The sequence below is a fragment of the Pseudorca crassidens genome, chromosome 1 (genome assembly GCF_039906515.1).
Source record: "Pseudorca crassidens isolate mPseCra1 chromosome 1, mPseCra1.hap1, whole genome shotgun sequence".
Classification (NCBI taxonomy): Eukaryota; Metazoa; Chordata; class Mammalia; order Artiodactyla; family Delphinidae; genus Pseudorca; species Pseudorca crassidens.
Window position 1 is genome coordinate 112,439,155 of NC_090296.1, and position 22,445 is coordinate 112,461,599.

Genomic DNA, 22,445 nt, shown 5'->3' on the forward strand with positions numbered 1-22,445 from the left:
TACCAGCCCAAGCGGAGAGACCCCATGGCCCGCCGCGCTTTTGTGGGCGTGGAAGTCGTTTGGCAGGTGGTGACCGAGGCTTTAGGTTAGGAAGTCTGTGGATGGGGCTGAAGACACTTGTCGTTGTCCGTATTGGGCCAGTCAAGGGTTAGTCACACCGAATTGGGTTTAAATGTGATAGCCTCCAAAAACTCAGGACACGTTTATGCCTACCCAGAGTATATAACCTTATACAGCTCCGTCTGTCTTGCAAAACTTGCTTCAAAACCCACTTCCTTTTGACTTAATCCCCGTCACTGTCCTTTTTTCTCTCCCTTCTCTAATCTTACTGTGCTTACTGCTGTATAGTCAACGCACACTATTGTATACTCTGGTTCTTAACTTCCTTTTTTTACCTGTTTTCCTAAGCAACTACATTTTAAATTTTTTATTTATTTATTTTGGTGAGAAACGGACTGTTGCTCTTACTTTGTATACAGCTCCCCCAACTGCTGCAGGGCTAAGTGCTCAACAAATGCTGGATGGAACAGCCGTCACGTTGGCACTGAGGTGGGAAATAATATCTGCAAGGGTCTGAGGTTGAGTCCTTCTTTTCTAGAAACCTCCCGGAAGGTCAGGAGTAGTCGTCAGATGCGCCCCAGCAGTATTTCAGGGCTCCGAAGACGCTTGTTCCCAACAGTCCGCAACATATATACTTCAGTACTGCAAGTCTAAAACACACACACACACCCAAAGTTGCCACTGACATCTTTCTAAAGCTCGGAACCATGACATTATTAAATGTCTTTAATTTTCAAAGATTAACTTTACAGAAATTCCTGGTCTTCACAGCCCAGATTGTAGGTAGACATGGCTCCATTTCTATAGTCGAACTTGGCAATTTGGTCTCTATATAAGGTGCCGACCTGAGTTTGAGGTTATGCATGGCCACTGACATTACCTCGTCCTTCCTTACACTGAGGTCACTGCAGGCGGACTGCAGAGCTTCAACAGACAGTTCTCTCAAATAAATGCAAATAACATTTGCTGTTTCTAATTCTCACACCTCAATCCAGACCACCTCTCAATGAGGTGGAGGTTCTTCTGCGTAAAACTGTTGCACTGAGAAAGATGATCTTTCCACCCCCTCTTCCTCTCCTCCTTCATTTTTTGGGTCTCTTAAGCCTCTTTCCCCACTCACTGGTCTCACACTGCCCACACTGAGAAAATTGTTCACCAAGCTATGTTTTCAAAGTAGCCTTCTCCACATGAGGAACTAATTAATGCTAAAACTAATTAATGCTAAAACAGCATTAATGAAAAAAAATAAGCTTGACGGATACAGTGTTCTCAATATGAAGTTTTTCTATCATGATGATTTTTTAAAAAAATATTTGGCTGCACCGGGTATTAGTTGCAGCATGCAGGATCTTCAGTTGTGGCATGCAAACTCTTAGTTTGCAGCATGTGGGATCTAGTTCCCTGACCAGGGATTGAACCCGGGCCCCCTGCATTGGGAGCACAAAGTCTTAGCCACTGGATCACCAGGGAAGTCCCTCTCATGCTGATCTTAAACGTGTTTTTTACTAGTGAAAGAAGAAATCGTTAAGTAGCAATTGAGTAGTAACAGAAAGAATTGGAACCAATGATGGCCAGACTGCCAGTTGTTTTGTGCCATATGTGCACATCATAGTCATACCTTCTGTCTGTATAGATGTTCTTCATCAGTAGAGCAGAATTACAAAGCTGCCATTTCATAGTTGTTCCAGAGCAGATCCTAACTTCCTGGTGTTCTAGCACCTAAGAACCACAGGGATACAGGAATTAGTATGTGTGATGAATGTCCAAGTTCTACCAGAAATATTTATTGTTTTTTATTTTATTAATTTTATTTTTGGCTGTGTTGGGTCTTTGTTGCTGCATGCAGGCTTTCTCTAATTGCGGCGAGCAGGGGCTACTCTTTGTTGCAGTGCGGGGACTTCTTGTTGTGGTGGCTTTTCTTGTTGCGGAGCACGGGCTCTAGATGCACGGGCTTCAGTAGTTGTGGCTTGCAGGCTCTAGAGCGCAGGCTCAGTAGTTGTGGCGCACAGGCTCAGCTGCTCCGCGGCATGTGAGATCTTCCCAGACCAGTGCTTGAACCCCTGTCCCCTGCCCTGGCAGGCAGATTCTTAACCACTGCGCCACCAGGGAAGCCCCAGAAATATTTTTAAAGTGAGCTGCTTATAAATTTTGGAGGTTAATCCTTTGTCAGTTGCTTCATTTGCAAATATTTTCTCCCATTCTGAGGGTCCCACAGGAGAGGTCAATGTTCAACCCAAAAGAATGACGCAAGAATGCCAAAGTATCAGGCATTATTTTCATTCCTGGAGCCTTGTTACTAAGAGTCCTAGACGGAGTCTCCGTTACAAATGAACCAGGAGAGCTTAAAAGCAGAGAAACCAACCAACCAAACAAGCAAAATTAGCCAAGAAAGGTAAGACATTTTATTGTACATACAAAAAGGGTGCAAACTGAGTCCTTTCCTCCCCAGATTGGAGAAGAGGTATACTTAAAGATCACATTTGTGTTTTCCATGGTGCCCTAGGAAATGGGCTACTCTGAGATAATATCAAGACCCATTTCCATTTACTCCAAAGAAGGCTTCTTCCTCTGCAGAGGAGTTTCTACTTAATGGTGTACAAATCTCTCTCCTGGAGGAACTGTTTCAAATACACTTGAAATTGACATTCATGTTTAAAAATACTACAAGTTTCATTTTCACAGCTGAGCTTTGCAGACCAGTGCCAGGGTTTATGAAACAAAATTATGTATCTAAAATAAAAGCTTAAAAAAAAGGCATTTAACAATAATCAGACACATCCACGCATCAATTAAAACTGATTTCCACAGCTGATTTATACATTATCTAGTCTTAAAAAATTGCAGCCAACATCCCAACATCTTTTAAAAAGTACAATGGGCAAAGATTAAAGAAACAGACAAAATAATAATATAATAAATTAGAGCATGTAATACATCCAATGGGAATTGATGAATGAACATTATTTTCCATTGGGGGGGCTTATAATATTTTTGGTTTCATCTTTTTTTCTGCTGTTTACTCTTCTCCTTGATAAATGGGGCTCATTCCCAGAGCCAGCTTGCTGCCACACCAATTTGAGAAACTCATTTGTTTCTTGTTTACTTCTGAGAATATTCAGGAACACATGGTCCCAGCAACCTGGGCTGTGAGTTTTTTTTTCTTCAGGTGGGCTGTGAGTCTTTATGGAAGTGAAATGCATACAGATGAGTGCTGGCACGCACAGACACACACACACACGCATACAAATGCAACCACACACACCCATCTGTAGATACAGTCCCCCGTAACCCCCCGCCAAAGAAATGGCTCATCTTCCTGAGACATTCCTAACAGATTGATAAGCCTCTTAAAAAAGCTTTTGGTGTAAGGGCTGGCCTGGGATTTGGTCTGGAGCTCAAAAAGAGGAACACTGAAAATGTCTCACCTGCTCTGAAAGAGGGGATTTGCGGGGAAGGGGCAATCAGGATAGCTGTCCTCTTGTGTGTGTTACTGGGACAACTGCACTGCATCCCCATTTCTTACCATGGATAACCCTCTGCTTTGAAGGTGGTGATGGCACTGGAAAGATGATTGTGAGAAGTAAAAAAAGAAAAGTAACAAAATAAATTCTGTCCACAGAACTGAGGTTTCTTTATAACACTGAGTTTGGTAATCGAACTAGAAATATATGGAGTACACATTCACTTTTTCCTTTGTAATACAAGCTGAGCTACAAACAAACTCTGGAGTGGACTTCCTGGTCGCTTTTTGAGGAAATATGTCAACTACTACTGTCTATATCCAGGGAACCTACTTACTATTCTGAATACAATGGAGAAACTATTCTTTTGCACTCAGTCACCTGCAAAAGGAATTAGGAAAAACATTTTTAAGACTGCTTAATTGATCAAAGACTTCCAAGATTCCTTATTTGTGGCTAAAACACTGCCTAAACCCTCAGAAGAGCCATGGTTTCCTCTTTTTCTTATTCAGAAACAAAATCACTCCCCTCCCCCATCAAAAACAAACAAACACCCAAGAAAACCAAACCACAGGCATCCCATTTTGATTCCTACCAACCCATCATGGGGAAGACTCTGGCCATCAACCTCTAGAGGGACCTTCCTGGAGCCCTGAAGTTGGCAAAAGCAAGAACCCCAGAGACAAGTACCTGCTGCTCAGGCCAATCCAGATGGGGTGCCAAGTTATCCTGGCTCCCTAAGGGTTTCTGGAACTCACCTGCCCACCTTGGGGCAATGGTGGATTGGTGGCAGTGGCCTGACAAAGGCAGTGTTGGCTGTATGACAGTGCAAGCTCCCGATCTGAGAAATTCTAGCCCTAACATGGCTCTGACGCTGGAGACAGTGTTGTCAGGGCAACTCACTGGGAATGAAAACTAGATTAAATATGAAAATGGAAGAGGTGACTGCGACACACGAGGCATGCAGACTTGGGAGAGATGCATCAGAAGAAAGATCAAGTTCCTTAGAGGAGATCCTTTCTAGGCTGCCGTGGAAGTACTTATTTTTGAAAAATGCAGGCCATGCTGCTCACTGGAGGGGGAGCAAGCTGTCTCTTTTGCATAAAAAAAAGTTAAGGCTATGATCTTTAGTAACCACTCTGACATAACCTTACCCTCACTCATTTCTGACAACAGAAGTGGTTACTAACACTGAGAACCAACACTGAATATGTACTCCCAAGGTACATTTCCAGTGAACCAGGTTGGAAGGTACTTTAGAGGCGATGGACACCTCTTCTGGCTAATGGCAGGGGCTGTCTCTACGAACTTGGAGTTCACTGAGAATGAAGAGGCAATCAACACTTCTACTGGAAAACTCAGGATCCTGCTGTCTTCCGTCGCCCTATATCCCAAAATAAAATGGGGCTTTAATTGGAGGCCAACCTCATCACCTGACTTTGTACCTTCTTAGACCGTTTCCTCCTAGACAAAGCCAAAATGGCAGGAGTATGTTAATTAAGGCAGACATGAAAGCATGCTGCTGCTGGCACGCTCTGCACATCCTTGCAGAGCAGTCTGGAGTGAAATCACTGGGAAACGCCAAGGGCTGCACAGCAAGTAATCAACCCTTACTGCACAGACACAGCCATGCTCTAGTCACAAGGGAAGGATCCCTTACGTCTTGGTGGATTCCTGGCCTGCTTGCTTCAATCTGCTCAGGATGCAATGCCTGAAGGACTGCAGGGCTTGGGAGAACCCCTAATGTTGTTAGTGCTTAATGCTAACCCAGCAACTGCATCAATCCTGAAGAAAAAGATCCCTAGGTATCATGGTTATGGAGTGAAGGAAGCTCAAAGACTACAGAGCAAGTGGATTTGGGTGGGCGGTAGGTGGAGGGAGTGCCCAACCCCGAGGCCCTGGCTGAGGAATACAGCTACTCGACAACAGCAACGGGGCTGAGGAGGGAGGCCTGATGGGGATGAAACTGATGGCCAAATTACTCCTTAGGTATCCTTCTCAAAAAGAAAAAAAAAAAATTTTTTTTTTTCTTTTTTAAAGGAAGATCACAGTAGACTCGGGGGTCTGGAACCACCCTGGAGTACCAATGGCCCTGGGAAGGTAACCATTACTGTGCATGCCAGAAGGACTTGGGCTCTTCACCTTTGTTATGAAAAATCAAATATCTAGTAAGAGATCTGAGCGGGGGCAGAGAGTGAGAAGAGTGCATTAGGAAGAACCCCACAACTGCTCACGTTAAATCCCGCAATAGCGAGCCTTTAAAACAAAGTTAACACCCTGAAAAAGTCACAAACCCAGCTGCAAGAGGGCTTGCCCTGCAGCCAAGCTGGTAACTGCCTTTGCTTTTTTGTGGAAGTGGGGAGGCACTTAGTGGAGTAAGGGGTGCCAGGGATGCTCTGGACTTTGCCACCATTTCCTCTTGCCCTCCCATGAGAAGCAAGGCTTTTTCTACACAGGGATGTGGAGGTTAAAGATTCTATACGGGAAATTAGAGTTACCCAAATTGAGAAGAGTTACCCAAATGCCAACTGAGAAACTATGTAAGTTTCAGTGACAGTGCCTTAGCTAATGTCAAGGAAGCAAACCCCAATATTCAAAATTCTTGTGGGGAAGCGGTGTGACCCTGCATCTCCCAGCCATTCTGTTAATAGGAAATTTTCTTTTAAAGAAATGAATGATTACAATCTTTATATAAGCTAGGCTAATTTGAAGCCAGTGAAGTGAAATTTCCTAGCCAAGGACCAGTGGAACACAGGTGAAGCCCAGTAACTCTGATCCACGCTACCGCTGCTCTCTCTGCTCCATGTAAGACACATCAAGGGACTCGTCAGAAAATACCAACTACCAGAAAGTATGTCTGCATCCTCCAGTCCAAAAGACAGCCCTACATCTCAAGCCAGAGGCAATGATTTCCATGTTCCCAAACCCCCCAGACTAAGTCACCAGCCACTGCCCTCCATGGTTAGCTCTCTCTACCCCCAGATACAAGACCTCGTTCTCTGATGTAATTAATCCTTTCTCCTCGATCACATCTGGAATGCGAAGTCACTGTTTGGATAAGTCGCTCATCTCCAATGAAAATCAAGCACGAGAAGTTCTATTAACTCCATACGTTGGCGACTTTTCAAGCAGTGAATGAGGAACCAAGACCCTTCATGGCAGCATGTCTGGACGTGGAGAGTGTACCGGGGAGAACAGGCTCTAGATGCGTGGCCATCTCATCTAGAAGGAGTCTAAGTCCAAGTGAGAGGATAATTTCACACCTTTCATTTCAGTCTCCTTTCCCCAGGAATTTTCCAGCACTAACCAGTCTTACCCCCCTGTTCACTATAGCCCCATACACTGAGGCCTAAGCCTGCAGCTATGGACCTGCTGGAAGAAGATTTGCAGGTACTTGGTTTCTGATAAGGCAGGCCAGCCCAAATGCTGTAACTCAGCTATTGGGGCAAACAGTACAGACCAAGTTTATTTCCTGGCCCTATGATGAGCCAAATCCTGAGGTTCCTCTGGCAGTTGGAAGGCAGGATCACTTTCCTCCTTCTTGTCCACTAGTGGCAATACAGTGGTGGCTGTTTCATCACTAATTTTGTCCCCCAAGTCACTAAGGAAGTCACATGGCTATCTAGTTGGAAGTCCCTGGCAGTGGAGGAAACAGATATTTCGGATTTTTGTTGTTAAGCATCTCCTTCTCTGGGATGAACTGTCTCCTGTCACAGTCTGGCTTGGCTGGCTCATCCCATGTGCTGGAGAGCTAGGTTGTCCAAACTGCAGGCTGATGAGGTCAAGAGGCTCTGGTAGGGACATTCTTCAGCAGCTGAGAAGATGAATGAAAATTCAAGTATGTTTCCTTGCCAACCTGAGAGTTCACTCAGAATGACACAGAGTTTGGCTTCTTCTCTTCTGGGTGCTGCAGACCCAACTCTTTCCATTGAGAATGTCCTCTGGACCCATGTTCTCTCTGAATGGCTTGGCTGGCCCCATCCCCCTCAAAACAGAAAAAAAAAGTAAAACTCCCAATATAACCAGACACAATATGCATCTGCCATGTTTTTTGTTTAAAAAAAAAAACAAACTAAAAGTGCAATAAAGTCAGTTTTTTTTTGTCCTTTGCTCAGAACAATTTGCAATGTTCTACTACTGTCTGGAGAACAGAGTTCGCTTGTCAAGAAAGCTAAGAACGCCAACACACAGGGACAGTAGACTGCAGATTTCTCACAGCTTGTGTCCTACAGTGTAACTTCACAAGAGGGAAGGAGGGAGTAACCTGCACCCCGTGGCCAGCTCGGGATGGAGGCTGCACAGGCACAGAGGAAGAGGGAGCCATACTGCCAGACACACCTGGTGGGCGGAGAAGGTTCTTCTCCAGCCTTGGCCTGCATCTCCCTCCTACCTTCTTGGCCGCACCCCCAGCCTCTCAAGCTCCTTCAGCAGACAAAGCCTTCAGCTCATTAGCTTTTATGCTGGAGAGGGTTGAGGGTGGGGCAAGAACCAGGAGCAAGTAAACTAAGGGGAGGGGAGAGAATAGTAGTCCTTGAGTTTTTGTGAATGACACCTTCACTGTAAACAATAGGAAGGAGAGTCAACCAGGCAGCCCCAAGGGTAAGCAGTGGAGGACCAGTGGCTCTGGGACCTGCTCAGAGCCTCAGGCAGGTAGGGGCGGCCACTGACCCACTGGGCCCTGGCTGCCTGCACTAGCTCCTTCTGGGGGCATCTGTTTTTCTTCTTTTTGGTTTGGATCTCCACCCTCCCCCACAGAGGAGTCCCTTCCAATGAGAAATGGCAGGAGCTGCGGGTGCAATCGAGTCAGAGTCCCCAGGGCCTGAGGACTCCTGGGAGGCACGGGTCACTTGTGGCGCTGAGCAGTCTTCTTCCTTTTCCTCTTAAAGAAGCAGCAGCACCTGGAGCACAAGGAAGACCACAAGTCAGTGCGGGAGGCCCGCAGCTGCCAACAGATTTCTGCCTGCCTCTGCTTATTGCAGGGGTGGAACTCCCCCCGGCACCCACCCACAGGGTCGCCCGCCATCTACAGTGCACATACTGGAGGCAGTGGGCAGTGTCTGCCAGGAAAGCCAAAGGAGAGGGCTGCTTTATTCCAAACCTAATCGTCAAAGTGCTGCAGGCTAGGCAGCAGGGCGGAAGCAGGCATTTTTGGAAGAAGGATGAAGAAGGCTTATTTCTCAGTCTAACACCCCAACCTGAAAGTCTCATCCTCCTTTATACTGAACCAAGGCTGGGGTCCTCAGGGCTGCATGAGAAGAGCCTGCACTGTTTGCCCCTTCATACAGAGGGCAAAATTATTTAATGCAACTTCGGAGGTCAGTGAGTATGGAGGCTAAACTAAGGCAAACAAATGCCAAGAAAAGCATGATGTTTGGAACTCTAGGAGGCTCTCACATGCTACCAATGAAAGGATTAAGGATTCTCTCTAATCTCATCCCCGCCCCCAGCCAGCTAGCTACCTGGCGTAGGCAGGAGAAGCCCCGACCCTAATTGTGTGAGCCAGGATCTTTTAACTGAAATCAGCATAGCCTACTCTTCATCTGGAGAGGATCAACGCCACAGTTGATCACCAGGAAGCATCGGGTTGCAGGGTCCTCCCCAACTTAAGCTTCCCGAGGCTGCTGCTGTGCCAGGCTGGGTTCAAGGACTGACCCTGTTTAGGGTGGGGCTGAGGCCTGATGCCTTCAACAGCCACAGCTCTGCCACAGCCTTTAGCTCGGGTACCTGCTCTGTACTGCTGTCTTTGGAACAGGAAGCCCCTCTTGCTCAGGCAGCGACTATTCCAGAAGGGGGTGATGAGGGCTGTGGCATGGCTGGTGCAAAAGATATGTCCTTTCCAGGAAGCTGACACATGGGAAATGAGAATGTGAGGGGCAGAAAGTGGTGGATGAGTCAAAGATGCCATGTGATGGAGGGGAGTAAACTGGAAGTGTCACTCAGACTTGCTGGATCCTTGAAACGAAAGCTTTTCTCAGAAACTATCTCTGGGTCTTTTGCCTAATCCTTCTGGGTTTAATGTCAGAAATATTCATACAGAAATAAAGAGCTGTTGCTTACTTCCGCATACCCCTAAGTCCTCCACTGCAGCTAAGATTCCCCCCTTTTTTAGTCAGACCCTTTTGTATTCCCACACCCCATGGACTAGTTATCAAAAATTTGGAGAAAGTGTCTTCTTAGAATGCAGAAATAGATGTTTACACAGACAAAATGATGGGCTTTAACCATAACTGAATGAATTAAACATGGAGATGTTGGAAATAGGAGCTTCTTAAGAGAGTCTTAAAAAAGATTTTCTAAGAGTATAATGACATATGTGATGTACTATTAAATGGGTGTCAATATAGTCACTAAACAAAGTGTCCTTTGTATTTACAGGCTGAATAAATTCTTTTAAGTAAAAATGACCAACACTTTTGATTGTTTTCAGTCCTTAAGGGAATCCCTGGGGAAGGATTTTTTAAAAAGGTCATTTTTTGTACATATGCTTTAGAAAACAGACATTCTTTCAAGCTGAATGTCCAGAAATTATTAAATAAGGTGAATTAAATCTCATGGGAGTACCAGTACGTCAATAGAGCTAGCTACCTGTTCCCTGTTAACCATGATTTTCAGAGGGATCACTAACATTTAAGTCAGTTTTTATTCTTATGCTTTTTGGAGGATGCTAAGATGATGATTTTGTGTTTTTAAGTTAAGAACAATCATTAAAAAGTTTGAAATAATGTTTTGGTCCGTTGCAAATGATACAATTTCTCTTCTACCTCCTCCAAGGCAAGTCATAAGAATTAATATCTACTTATAAGCATATCATAACCTGATGTGCAAAGCTGAATTCACCTGACTGGAGGAGAGTGTGAGGTGTGGTTTAGAGCCTTAATTTTTGCTAGTTACTGTAGTTAAAACTTCAGCAGTAGCAGAAGCTTTTAATAATTCTACCCACGAGGAAACGGGCTCCACAATCAACTCTTTGGTTTCTGTGGTGACTACCGGCAATAGGACCTGTGAAACTTGGTCAGACCCCAGACCAAGCCCATTGACTGACTCCATACGGATGTCTTACTCTCAGAAGAGACTGAAGGCAAGTGATGAACTCTTCTTGTGTCTTAGGTTTCCTTCCAGCTGATTCTTTGATTGGCTCTCCCTTCAGCTATTCCTTTACTGTGTTTCTCTGCTGTACTTATACATTCTTCCCTTGCTCTAATGCCTTGTTTAAGCCCCACAGTATCCATCAGGTCTTCCTTAACCATCCCTGTCAACACTGACCTCTCAAGGGACAATACCATAAAAGTGTCCTTTCAAGCATGCATGTCTTATCTCTCCAGGTAGATTGCATCTCAGCTCTTTGGGGAAGGCCTTGAGACCCCCTAGAGTTCCAAGCACAGAGTGGATGAGCACAAAGTAGGCCCTGTATTTGCAATCAGGATCATGTGACTGACATCTCACAGGAAAAAACAGACCACGATGATGTCAGATTACACAGACACATGTTTGCTAAATAAATAGGCCAAATGTACTCCTTGATACTGTAATACTATAAATTCTATCTCCATAAAACCCAATTGCTATCTTCAATACATCTCTGTCCCTTGGGAAACTCTGTAGACAACTTGGCTTAGAGAGTTAGGGTACAGAAACCGGTGCCCAACTCAGTTACTGAAGACCAATAGAAACAAGGTAGTCACAGAGGCCAGCAGACTGCTATCACCACACGGAGGATCATCCCACACGTGCAGTGTAGGAGGTTCTGGCTCCAGACCACAGCAGACCAATCAGCTCACGAGCACCTGGAGCTCACAGGCAATGCCCAGGAAGCAAGGCAGGGAGGGCACTGCCTTACAGTGAGAACATGCCCCACCCAACGTGGAGCCGCCAGGGCTTCCCCTTCAAGACCCGCATGCTGCCCCAAAAGTGCATTCAAGGGACCTTCTCCAGGAGTGGGAGAGAGACTCCAATGTCTCACTAGCCAAGTCGGCCCTTGGCCCGCTATATGCTCGTATAAGAAGAGAAAAGAAAAGAAAAGAAAAGGAAAAAAAAAAAAAGACAATAAATGAAAAACAAACAAAAAACTCAAAACAACAACAACAACAGCAAAATGTCCATCTCTCCCCCAAGAAGCAGCTCTCTTATTTGGAGATACTCATATTCTACAGATGGAAGAACCAGCTGAACCAAAAAGAAAAGTCACAGATTTTTCCAAAGCTGCTAATTTTAAGGTTAGAGACCAAGCCACAGAATGTGACATTATCTGGCAACAACTGTCCTTGGAGTTGTGAGGAATAATTAGATTCTGATTGTACAACTGGTACAGTAATCTGGTCTTCTTACCTCTGTCCCTCTCTGCCTGATAATATCTAGCCGTATTAATTTGAGAAAAAATTCACTCAGCTAAAAATGAAGAGACAATTTTGGATACTGTGGGATATTGTTCTGACGGGAGGAGGCTGCAATGTGGTGGGTTTGGAAAGAAAAAAGGAACAGATTAATTGCTGGGTACAGGCCTGCCCATCCCCACCTTGTGGATCTAGTTCCCCAGTCTGGGTGGGTATGGCACAAGGTGGCATACGGGAGCCATTGAGTGTTCCTAAGGCATTTTGTTTGGCTTTGCCAATCCCAACCTAGCCTGGTCCGCTCCCCTAGCATGTGGACTGGAGAGAGGGACTCACCACAGGTTGAGCATTTTCAGGCAGCTACAGAGTGTGTAAAGAGAAAAACACAGAAAGGAAGAGAGAGAAAGAGAGATATTAGTCCACAGAGGTGAGATGGAAGCGACTCCCTGTGAGCCATGCAAACATGCAGTATGTGTCTGTGTTTAGTTTCTTCCTCTGTCAAGGCAGGGTGAGTAGGCCCAGGCCACTTGGTCCCCACACTAAAGTGGAGGGGGCAGGTGCCTGATAGAAGCGTCGAGGTGGGAGCTGGATCTCAGTGAGGGCTAAGGCAAAACAGAAAGAGTTGGTGGGAGCCCCAAGAGTGGGCTTTCCTGGGCAACTTCCAGGAAGGTAGCAGGAGAAAGAGCATATGATCCTGCCTGTAAGAATTCAATCAGGAACCAAGGCCAAACCATTTTGGTTCCCACATGAAGTCTTACCGTGCAATTTGTTAAGCTAACCTCCCAAATATTCTGAGGGAAAGAGAAGTCCCTAGCCTTTCTATAAGACCAACATGCCTGACCAATGCAGCCAGCAGTTAGCTCTTTCTCTAGAGGGGAAAACAAGCTTAAGAGACACTTTATCTTATTAGGAGGTGACTATCGAGGAGGGTCACTGCTTGGATTAAGGTATAACTGCCAGAAAAAGGCCTAAATCCCATTCTTGTTAATTCTCAGAGAAAATGAGGTCCACACTTGCTAAGTTGTAGCTAAAGTCAGTGGATAACCAAAAATTCCTGTGTTCTTACCATAACAAAAGTCAGCCAAAAAGCTTTGCCTTGCCTCACTACCCTTCCAATCACCCTTAAACAAGTACATGTGTCCTATATCTAGAGAAAAGGGTAAGTTAGATGTTTATTTTGTTTACAGAACAAAAAACGGGACCCTGTTATTTCTCTCCTCCTTTACATGAAACAAGCTGGCTGAGGAACCCAAAATCAAAAGCTGGGAAGTGAAGGTTTCCACACTGTTTCCCCAGTACTCTAGCTCAATCTTAATGTAGGCAACAGCCCCCTTTTTCCCACAAGCAGGCTGCATGGACAAATGGCATCACAGCTGTGTGCAATGAGGAGCTGTGTGGGATGCCCTGTGCTTCTCTTAGCTGTGACTTCTTCCCATGAAAGTGATCAAGCGGATGGACACATGGCTCCCCCGCCCCCAACCAATACATAGAAGGGCCAAGAAGAAAAACACATGGCTGTGCCCTGACAGTTCCCTGGACAAGATGGAGTGGTAGCTCATGAAACCACTGGGGGAAATGCCACGCAAAATGTCCTAAGCCATGAGCTTTTGATGACAACTGGTCAAATACGACTGCTCCCCTCTGGTTTCCACGTCTTTCAGAAGGCTCACACCTGGCACAGTGGTCTTTGCTAAATGGGGAGACTTTAAATTCTCTTTACATCTAGAATTTAGATTATACCAGAACAGAACACACCAGATTGAAATCTGTGTGTGTGACTGGTCCCCTATCTTATACACAGAACACAAACACCACACTTACATACACAATTAGTGTACACATTTACCAAAATGAAATGAGATAAATGGGTTCAAAGATAATTCTGTATAGGGCATATTATAAGACTAAAGCCCAATTCAATCCTGGTACTCAAAGTATAGTATGAAATCCAGAGCTCAACTTTTGGCCTTCAAAGTAATAGCCGCAACGGTGAATTGGGAGTGAGGTGGGGATGGGAACGGGCGCAGCCATCTTTCAAGCCCAGACAATGTTTGGATCAGACCACAAACATTGCCATCAGACCCAGTACAGCGGTTCCCAACCTCAGCGACATATTTGAATCACCGGAACTTTAAAAATTCCTGATGCTCAGGCCACATCCGTGATAACTTAAACCAGAATCTCTGGAGCCAGGATTCAGGCATTTGTATTTTCTAACATGCCCCAGGAGACTCCAAAGTGCAGCCAAGGTTGAGAACTCAGAGGGTAGGAGTACCACACTGTTTATTTGGGAGAATGAAGTTTTGTCATGGAAACTGAAAAACTGTGAGAACCATTAAAACTTCCAAAGCCCCTGAGAATAGGGAGCATGTTTCCTTTTACTAAAAATGGTCTCCTCCTGGCATTGACCCCCCCACTCCCTTGTCCTCCTTACGTATTAGGGCCTTACATTAACCAGGAGAGGAGCATCTGAAGCTGCCTACAGTCAGTAGGGACTCAACAAGAGAGAGTCCAAGTCACCCTCGGTTGCTTTTTATCTACTGGGTAGGAATCCTCAAGTCCTGGCTTTTAAAGGAAACGACCTCTCGAAAGGAAAGTGAGCTCATCTAATAGATGGGCAGCAGAGCAGAGGAGTGGGCAGGGGGACAACCATGAAAAGTTGTATCTGGAAGAACGCAGATCTTGACTAGCCTCTACCTTTTACTGAGGCATAAGCATGTTCTGGTTTGTACTTAGGCTAGTTGGGGGCTCAAGAGATCACTTAAGGCACAATATCACTATAAATATGTTGCCTGCTTCTGAAAACAAGATACTGGGATAGCCTGGATGTTCTCAAAGGGTTTATAAGAAAAGTCATCCGTGTCAGGTGTGGCAGCAGTTACTGATTGGTGAAGGACTTCTCTCTCCCTACCTCATGTTGCCTTGGAGGTTAAATCTGGACCTGAATTTGGGGTGGGGCAAAAAGGGAAAGAAGTGATAGAAATGCTGCTTTTGCCGCAGAATCAGCCATTATTTCACCTTCTACCCCATTTTCTAAGAGTTTAAACACAGACCATGCAGAGAGCACCAAGGGGCTGGTGGTAGGGGCAGGGCAAGACATTAACATGCAAGAGAAGCAGAAAAGGGAGTGGGGTAACCTCTTCACCCTCTTGGGATTAGTGTAATTTCCTCTCCATCCCAAGACTCTTTCATTCAACAGGTGCAGAGACTATTTTTCTTGACTGACTTATCTGAGTCTCTCTGAATTCAGAATCATTTAAGTGAGAACAAAAGGGTTCTGAGACCCTTGTCTAGGACTATAGATGCAAAGTGGTTAGCCAAGAACCAGAAATCAGATGCTGTTCAGCATGGCCCATGGCTTAGACAAGTAGATTTCTCTCTGTGTCCCTTAGGGAGCAAGAGGCTCCAGGGCCCCAAGAGGCTCAGGACTGCTATCTGCTATAGCTCTCATACCAGGATTCTTTTAGTTCACTATGTCTTTTCATCCACGTGGACTAAAAATGTGACTGTCTTCTCAGAAATCACAGCTAAAGAAGGGCAGCAGCAGCCTTAAGGTACCATGCAAAAAATAAAATGGTCAAAGGAAGAAAGCTGTGGGCACAAGCATGAGGTATCCAGTCTGAAATGAGCAGCACACGAGAGGAAGAGACAGAGAAAAGGCTTTTCAACCTATAACTCAAGAGCCCCCTTGAAAGATGAACGTACTTAGCTTCCTCCACTACCTCCACCTCGGCGTGAGCTGTGATTGGTGCATTGGAGTGGGCTCCCGTAGGGTCATCGACATTCAGCTCTCCATTGGTTGAGCTAACCACCTGAAACAGAAGGACAGAGTGTGACTGACACCGCGGTAATCGGAGCCTCCTGCCAGTGCCACAGAGGGTCACTAAGGGAGATCTGGTCTCTAGCTTAGGTGACAGCCAGGCAGTGTTTGGTATGTTTGTTTTCCTGGGTTGGGGGGCTAAATGTCCTAACTTAGGGAATGTTCCCAGACCCGTATCATGTGAGAACACAAAACTCAATGATTTAATTATATAATGATGATAACTTTCATACTGAATGCCTACTCTGTGTTAGGAACTCTGCTACATTGTGTTGTGTGTGTGTGTATATCAATTTAATCCTCACAAAAATCATAAAAAAATTTTGGTCATATTACTGTCTTTAATTCTATTCCTCTCATTTTATTATGCTATAATTATATACAGACTCAGTGATGATGTTAAAAAAAATTCTAAAAAGGAAATCAATAGTGAGCATCAAGAACTATAAGCAATCACACTTTCCTTCAGAAATTTCTTCATGGCTTTGGACCATCGGTTTGAAGTTACTCAATTAAGACTGCCATATCCTCTCTGGTGAGACGGCAGACAGTAAGGAAACACTTTCCCTTGGAAGACCAGTCTTATTTCAACAACCTTTATTTCAGGTTCACTGTCATCCCATTTCTCACTGACGGTCCCCGAATTGTAACTGAAGGCTCTCACTCCTGTCATCTGGTTAGGTGGAACCGATCAGGCTTCTCCTGCTTGTGCAGCTGCTTCTGTCACCTGCTTTCATTTCCAGCACATGATTCCTGTTTATGTGGGTGCTGGGAAGTGGGAAAAGGGACCTCGCTGGACAAACTACTCTGCTGTTAAAAGGCTGAAACATGGGAGAGAACAACAAAATAGGATAAATGGTTCAGATACCATACGCCCTCGGGTAAGTAACTTTTCATCTATATGAGACTGCTGCTTACAGACTGATGTGAGAATTATACAAGAAAATGCATGAGACAGTGTGTGGTACAACAGCTGGTACACAGTAATGGAGGCAGCACAGTGCAGCAGATGAGAAATGGGCTCTGGATTTACTCAGCCCTGGCTCTGAGCCCTAGCTCCACCACTTACTTGCTGTGGGTCCTTGGGCAAGATCTCACTCTTTCTGTGCCTGAGCTTCCTAATCTGTAAAACAGGCAAACAATGCTGCTTACCTAACTGGGTTACTGTGCAGACCATCCACAGAAAGTGCTTAGCCCAGTGCCATGGTCCAAGGTAATGGCTCAATAAACGTTCATAGTACTGTTATTCTCCCTCCATAAATGTTTACTCTAATCTCCCTCTAGATCTGGGGTCCTCATTAGCAGTTAATTTGCAAAAATTTCCTGCACACTTACAAAGAGGAAGGTGGAAGGAAATGTTTAGTATAAGGAGTCTTTGAGGAAAGGGTAGACAAGGTGAATACTACTTACCAGAAGTCTATACCCACCATTATTTCTAAACCAGAACTATTTATTACTCTTATTAATTATACAAGCTTTAAAAAAATTAAAACAATGCTGTACAGTTAGTCAAGGAAACATACAATATTAAACTTGGACTTAACCCATGGGAGACCCAAGTTTCTGCTAGTGATCAAATTTAGCATCTCTGATCAATGGAACAACCTAACTTTATTTGTCTCCTGACATGATATGATGAATACTACATAACATTATCTATATAGTATTCTTGCCAAAAAAAAAAAAGTTTTATCTGAATCTAAGTATGATGGAAAAAAAACAGACAAATCCAAAATGCAGGACATTCTATATGACAGCAAGCCTGGATTCTTCAAAAAAGACATGCCTCAAAAATCTTTTTTTTTTTTTTAAACACAGAGGTGGCTGTTACAGATTTTAAAAGATTAAGAGACTAAGAGATTGAAGAAGACAACAGGCCTAACAACCGAATACAATGCAAGAACCCTGATTAGATCCTGAACACTATAAAATTAATTTTGGAGACAACTGGGGGAAATGTGATATGACTGCCCATTAGCTATTATGGAATTATTAATGTTCTTAGATATGACAATGGTGTTGTTGGTTACATGAGAGAATGGCTTCATTCTTAGGAGATGCAGGCTGAAGTATTTTGGGATAAAATGTACTTACAAATAGTTTAGAAAACATACCCCTCCCGAGTTAAGGCAAATATGGCAAAAATCAATCATTTGTTAATCTAGGTTAAGGATACACACAGGCTCACTGCACACACCCCCCACCGCCCCAGCCCTTTGCTGTAGATTTAAAAATTTCAAAATGAAAAATTGAGGAGAGAATGTTTACAGACTGGAGAAACCACAGCCTGTCATGCTAATGTTGTCCTGTTAATTTCCTCAGCCTATATATGCTTCTTGTGGGCACATTCTGGCTGCACACCAGTGATAATGCTGGTAAATTCATTCTGTGAGCACAAGGGCTAAAGGAGAAATCACAGTAAGTTTTTTAGTAGACAATTCAGACACTAGACAAGATGTTAAATAAAATGTCTTGGCCTCTACTGATGTGAACAAAGCAATAGTAAGCATCACCACTGTGAATTACTTGGTGACTTTGGGTCACGGCACTTGCTTATAGTGTTTTGCATGTCTCATACTCTCTAATTTCTCCTTACTATGTTGCTGCTTGACCCACAAGCCATGTCCTTGAGCAATCTAAGGAAGAAGAGGTTATCCCCATTTTACAGACTAGACATCTTGTCTGTATCCATGAGTATCTGGTCTCAAACAAATCAGGCACAAATGGTAACCTTACCACCAGCTGTCTAACCTAGAATATACTTGGGAATCAATGGCAACTAATCTGGGTCTCTAGAGCATCCACTTAATTATTTCAGGTTGAAGGTACAGTTCGTCAAACCACTGAACAGTTGCCTAGATGAACAGTGGAACAAAAACCTAACGTAGGTGACCCAAGAGCTGGATTCCAGGCCTAGCTCTACCATCAACATTCTCTTTGAGCCCTGGTTTTTAATTCCGTAAGATTAGGCCGATAACCACCTTCGTCCTATTTACCTTGTAATTACTATGGTAGTTAAATAGAATGATGTTTAGGAAAAAAAGCAATTTGAAAAACTGTAAAGAACCTAACGAATGTAACAAATTATTAGTATTTGAAACTATCATTTTTATACTTTTCCATTTATTATTTTAGAATAACTTAATTAAAAAGTAAGCGTTATTTGTATATCTGGAATACTGACAATTTATTTTGCTGCAATCACTATTAATTTCTTTTTTTCTTTTTTTGCGGTACGCGGGCCTCTCACTGTTGCGGCCTCTCCTGTTGCGGAGCACAGGCTCCGGACGCGCAGGCGCAGCGGCCATGGCTCACGGGCCCAGCCGCTCCGCAGCATGTGGGATCTTCCCGGACCGGGCACGAACCCGTGTCCCCTGCATCGGCAGGCGGACTCTCAACCACTGCGCCACCAGGGAAGCCTGTTTTCTCCATTCTTATATGGATTTATACCTTAAAAAAAAAAAATCTCCTTATTTTTTTAGTGCTGTTTCAGAAGTGGGTGTGTTCAATCCATCATTTTTACCTGTGAGATGTTCCTATGAGATCATTTTTGGTTTAGAGGACAAAACTGTCTCCTAACTTCCTGTGAATAACACAATCTTCAGTGAGTCACTCCATGTAAAGGCATATCCGAAACAATCAGCCTATCAAGATGTGTTTCTATGTGAAAAAGGCTTGCGTATCCCTTTATAAGAATTTACATTTGGTAGCTCTGGGTTCACCTGTGTGCCCCAACTGGTGGTGTCACTTACCACTATGAGAAAAATATTCAGGTAAAGATTATTAAAATAGTGACATATATGAAAAATTAAGAGATGCAAGGTGTTCTTAAGTACAAGAGAGAATAGAGATTCAAAACAGTCCAAATGAAATCAGAAATAATTCTCTAAGACCACACTTATTCTAGGGAGAAAAAAAGAAATAGCCCAACTTCTTGGGTTCCCACTCATAAACGGTTGAGTTGGACCAATGAACAATCTCACCTTACGTACCAGGGCATATATCATCATGGAATGAGCTACATATGCAGTCCTCTATCGCCAAAATACTTATTTTAAATATTTCTTTGCAGTTCCCAGACTTGACACTAACAGACTTCTACCTTGACGTTATTTTATGGTCTATCATGAGTGGATCAAGGTTGTAGGATTAGTTTAACCAGGAATCAGTATCAGAAGTCATATAGATATTTCTTAGTCAATGACAACTACCCAGAATCATCTCAACAAGTGAGTCTTACAAGTCCACCTAGGTAGAAAATCAGCACAGAGATATTCAGTTCACTATAAAAGCAGCTCAACCTCGCTGTAAGTTTCCATTCTAAAGGAACTTGGGTTTCAGAAGCAAGCCAACATTCTACCAGCTAAGCTGGGAGGGCCATGAAAAGGCAATAAAGGCCGTAAGTACCTGCACTGATCCCCCATGGCGGTCTGCAGCCAAGTGAGACGTCAGGTACGAGGTATTGGTCTGCCGGCTGGGCTGGATTTCCCACTCTCCTCGGCGCTCTGACGATGCAGTCTGCTCAGGCATTAGGAAGCATGAGAGCAAGATACGGAAGGAAAGGTGAAGCAACAGCGAGCAATATCAAAATCAAGTACATTAGTGTCCCTAAGGGTTTTGTGTTTGTTTTGGATTTTGAACAACTGCTGCAAAGCACTGAGAAAAAGATAGCTTGGCTACATTCATTCAGCCTAATGAGCCAACACGTAATTGTCTCTAGCATACCATCCTTGCCTAGACACAGAAAAACAATGATCACCAAAAGAGGAGGTTAAAAAAAATAAAAACTATCAAAAGCTGGAATCACCTTTCAGCTTCCATATTAGTAAAATTTCAGTAGCCACTAAGCAGACCCAATTCAGAAAGTTAGGATTGTTGGACAAAGGAATAATCATACTTACAAGTCATTTCACTAATTAACTATCTATCTAAATAGACAGTAGTCAATATAGAAAATTCCCAGCATTAGGAATCAAGGTAATATGCCTTTTCCTTGAATAGGGAGCCCACTACCCTCAACATAAACTTCCAGAAGACTTTCAACTACGATAAAATGAGCAGTAGCTGGAATATGCTTTCTTATCTAAAAGGATGAACAAAGTATCTCTTCAAAAGCAGGTTCACAGGTCAAGAATATGAAAAGATGGGGGGAAATAAGGCTACAATGTTTTTCAGATTCCTCTGGCTAACAGCCTCTAGTCTGGAATTAGAAAAAGTTTAGATAAGACTACTATGAACTATTTTCTTCTATAAAGCAAAAGGCAGATCTTTTCCCAGCAAAAGGAGGGCTTGCAATTCAAAACCTCGTTGGGTTCTGCTTTCACCTTTGCTGTCATTCAGGCTCTCTTCATTCCTTCTTTACCTGTTTTTTAGATCTCACACTATTCTGATCTTGCTCCTATGTGATATTTGTTCTGAAGAATCTGTTTAGGTGCCTCTTCCCCTGTGCCAGATGGCTGAGGAGGTGTTAACATCATGATGCTCAGCTGTAACAGTCCTAAGGCTCTACAAAAATGAAAAATGAGGTGTTGGAGAGGCAGCAATGAGGGATTAGTAAGTCAAATTTTAACTGCTGCTGATATAAACAGCAGCAGGGGTTGGGACGTGATATTGCTGCTTTGCATGAAAACCAGTAAGGATGCTATAAATATTAGAAATGTTCACAGCTATAAATGTTGTATTCTATAAAAAAGAAAAGGAAGACCGAAGTAGTAGTAATTTGAGGCTCCATTTCACTCACCCCCTTCTGTAACTCATTGACAAGAGTTGTTTAAAGCTCATCTATAAATCATCAGAAAGGCTTTTCCCATTCAAAAAAAGCATCGTACACCAGCTACAACTTACTCATCTTCTTTAAGTAATGGAATATGAGGTGACATGGGTAACAGCACTATAAAAGATCCTGGCCATGTTTTCTGATATTCCTCAGGGAATGAGCATATTCTGTAAGAAGGCAACTGTATTAACTTGCTTGCTATATACTCTTACAAAAGAGGAGTTTAGTTTTATACTGTCACATTTGAGAGATTCAAAGCTACTCAAAATATCTCCCCACCCCAATTAATTCTGCCAAGAAGTTCAGTTTAGAAGTTCAAAAAATTTCATTTTTCCAAAATAAGACTGTGGTTTATAACATAATCATAACTATTTTATAAACCAACATCCATATCTCAGAGCACTTAATCTCATTTATTCTCACTACTGGAGATTTGAGAATATATCTGTTCTTCTAATATTATGAGTAATATCTATAACTAATATCTATTAGTGATAGCCTCTTCAGTTCTCTCTAGGACTTTAGGAGTTTTTTGTAATATTTAAGTAGACTGTTTAAGCTCCTAAACTACTACATAGAATTGTCTGTTCTCAAAAAATTTAAATGCTTAAAAAATATCCAGACATTTATAAGTCATTTGCTGCCGTTTTGAGTTCCATGATACATGTTCAGTGCAATTACTTCTCTCATGAACGCTCTCTGTTTTGCATTTGTTTTTAGGGCAGATGAAACGTATGTAAAACACTCATATGCTTTTAAGCTTAACAAAACCCTGGACAGCTGGATCAGCTATTATTTCTATTTTTACTGAAATACATGTCAGAAGTCTGATTTGATGCTACTGTCTGATTCCCTGGGCTGTGTATTTGTTTATATTAATTCTAGCTAAATAGGTAATTTGTTGGAATAATTAACATTTTTGTCTAAATGAAAATAGCAAGACATTTTTTCAAAGGCCCAGAAGTTACACTCCATCTCCATCCTCAATGCAATGTTCTATT

General features: G+C 43.3%; 1 protein-coding gene across 12 annotated transcripts in view; it reads right to left on the bottom strand.

The window, feature by feature from the left end:
• Nucleotides 1-2,439: 2,439 nt before the first annotated feature.
• Nucleotides 2,440-22,445, bottom strand: part of CSNK1G1 (casein kinase 1 gamma 1) — a 146,305-nt gene continuing 126,299 nt past the window's right edge. For 9 of the 12 annotated variants that reach the window (XM_067750046.1, XM_067749950.1, XM_067749969.1 and 6 more), the window contains 3 exons: nt 20,076-20,186; nt 15,554-15,660; nt 2,440-8,419 (listed from right to left, as the gene is read on the bottom strand). In XM_067750046.1, coding sequence (XP_067606147.1) covers nt 8,365-8,419; nt 15,554-15,660; nt 20,076-20,186 — 273 coding nt within the window. In that variant the 3' untranslated portion in view covers nt 2,440-8,364. The other 3 variants (XM_067749991.1, XM_067749980.1, XM_067750001.1) reach the window with 2 other exon arrangements.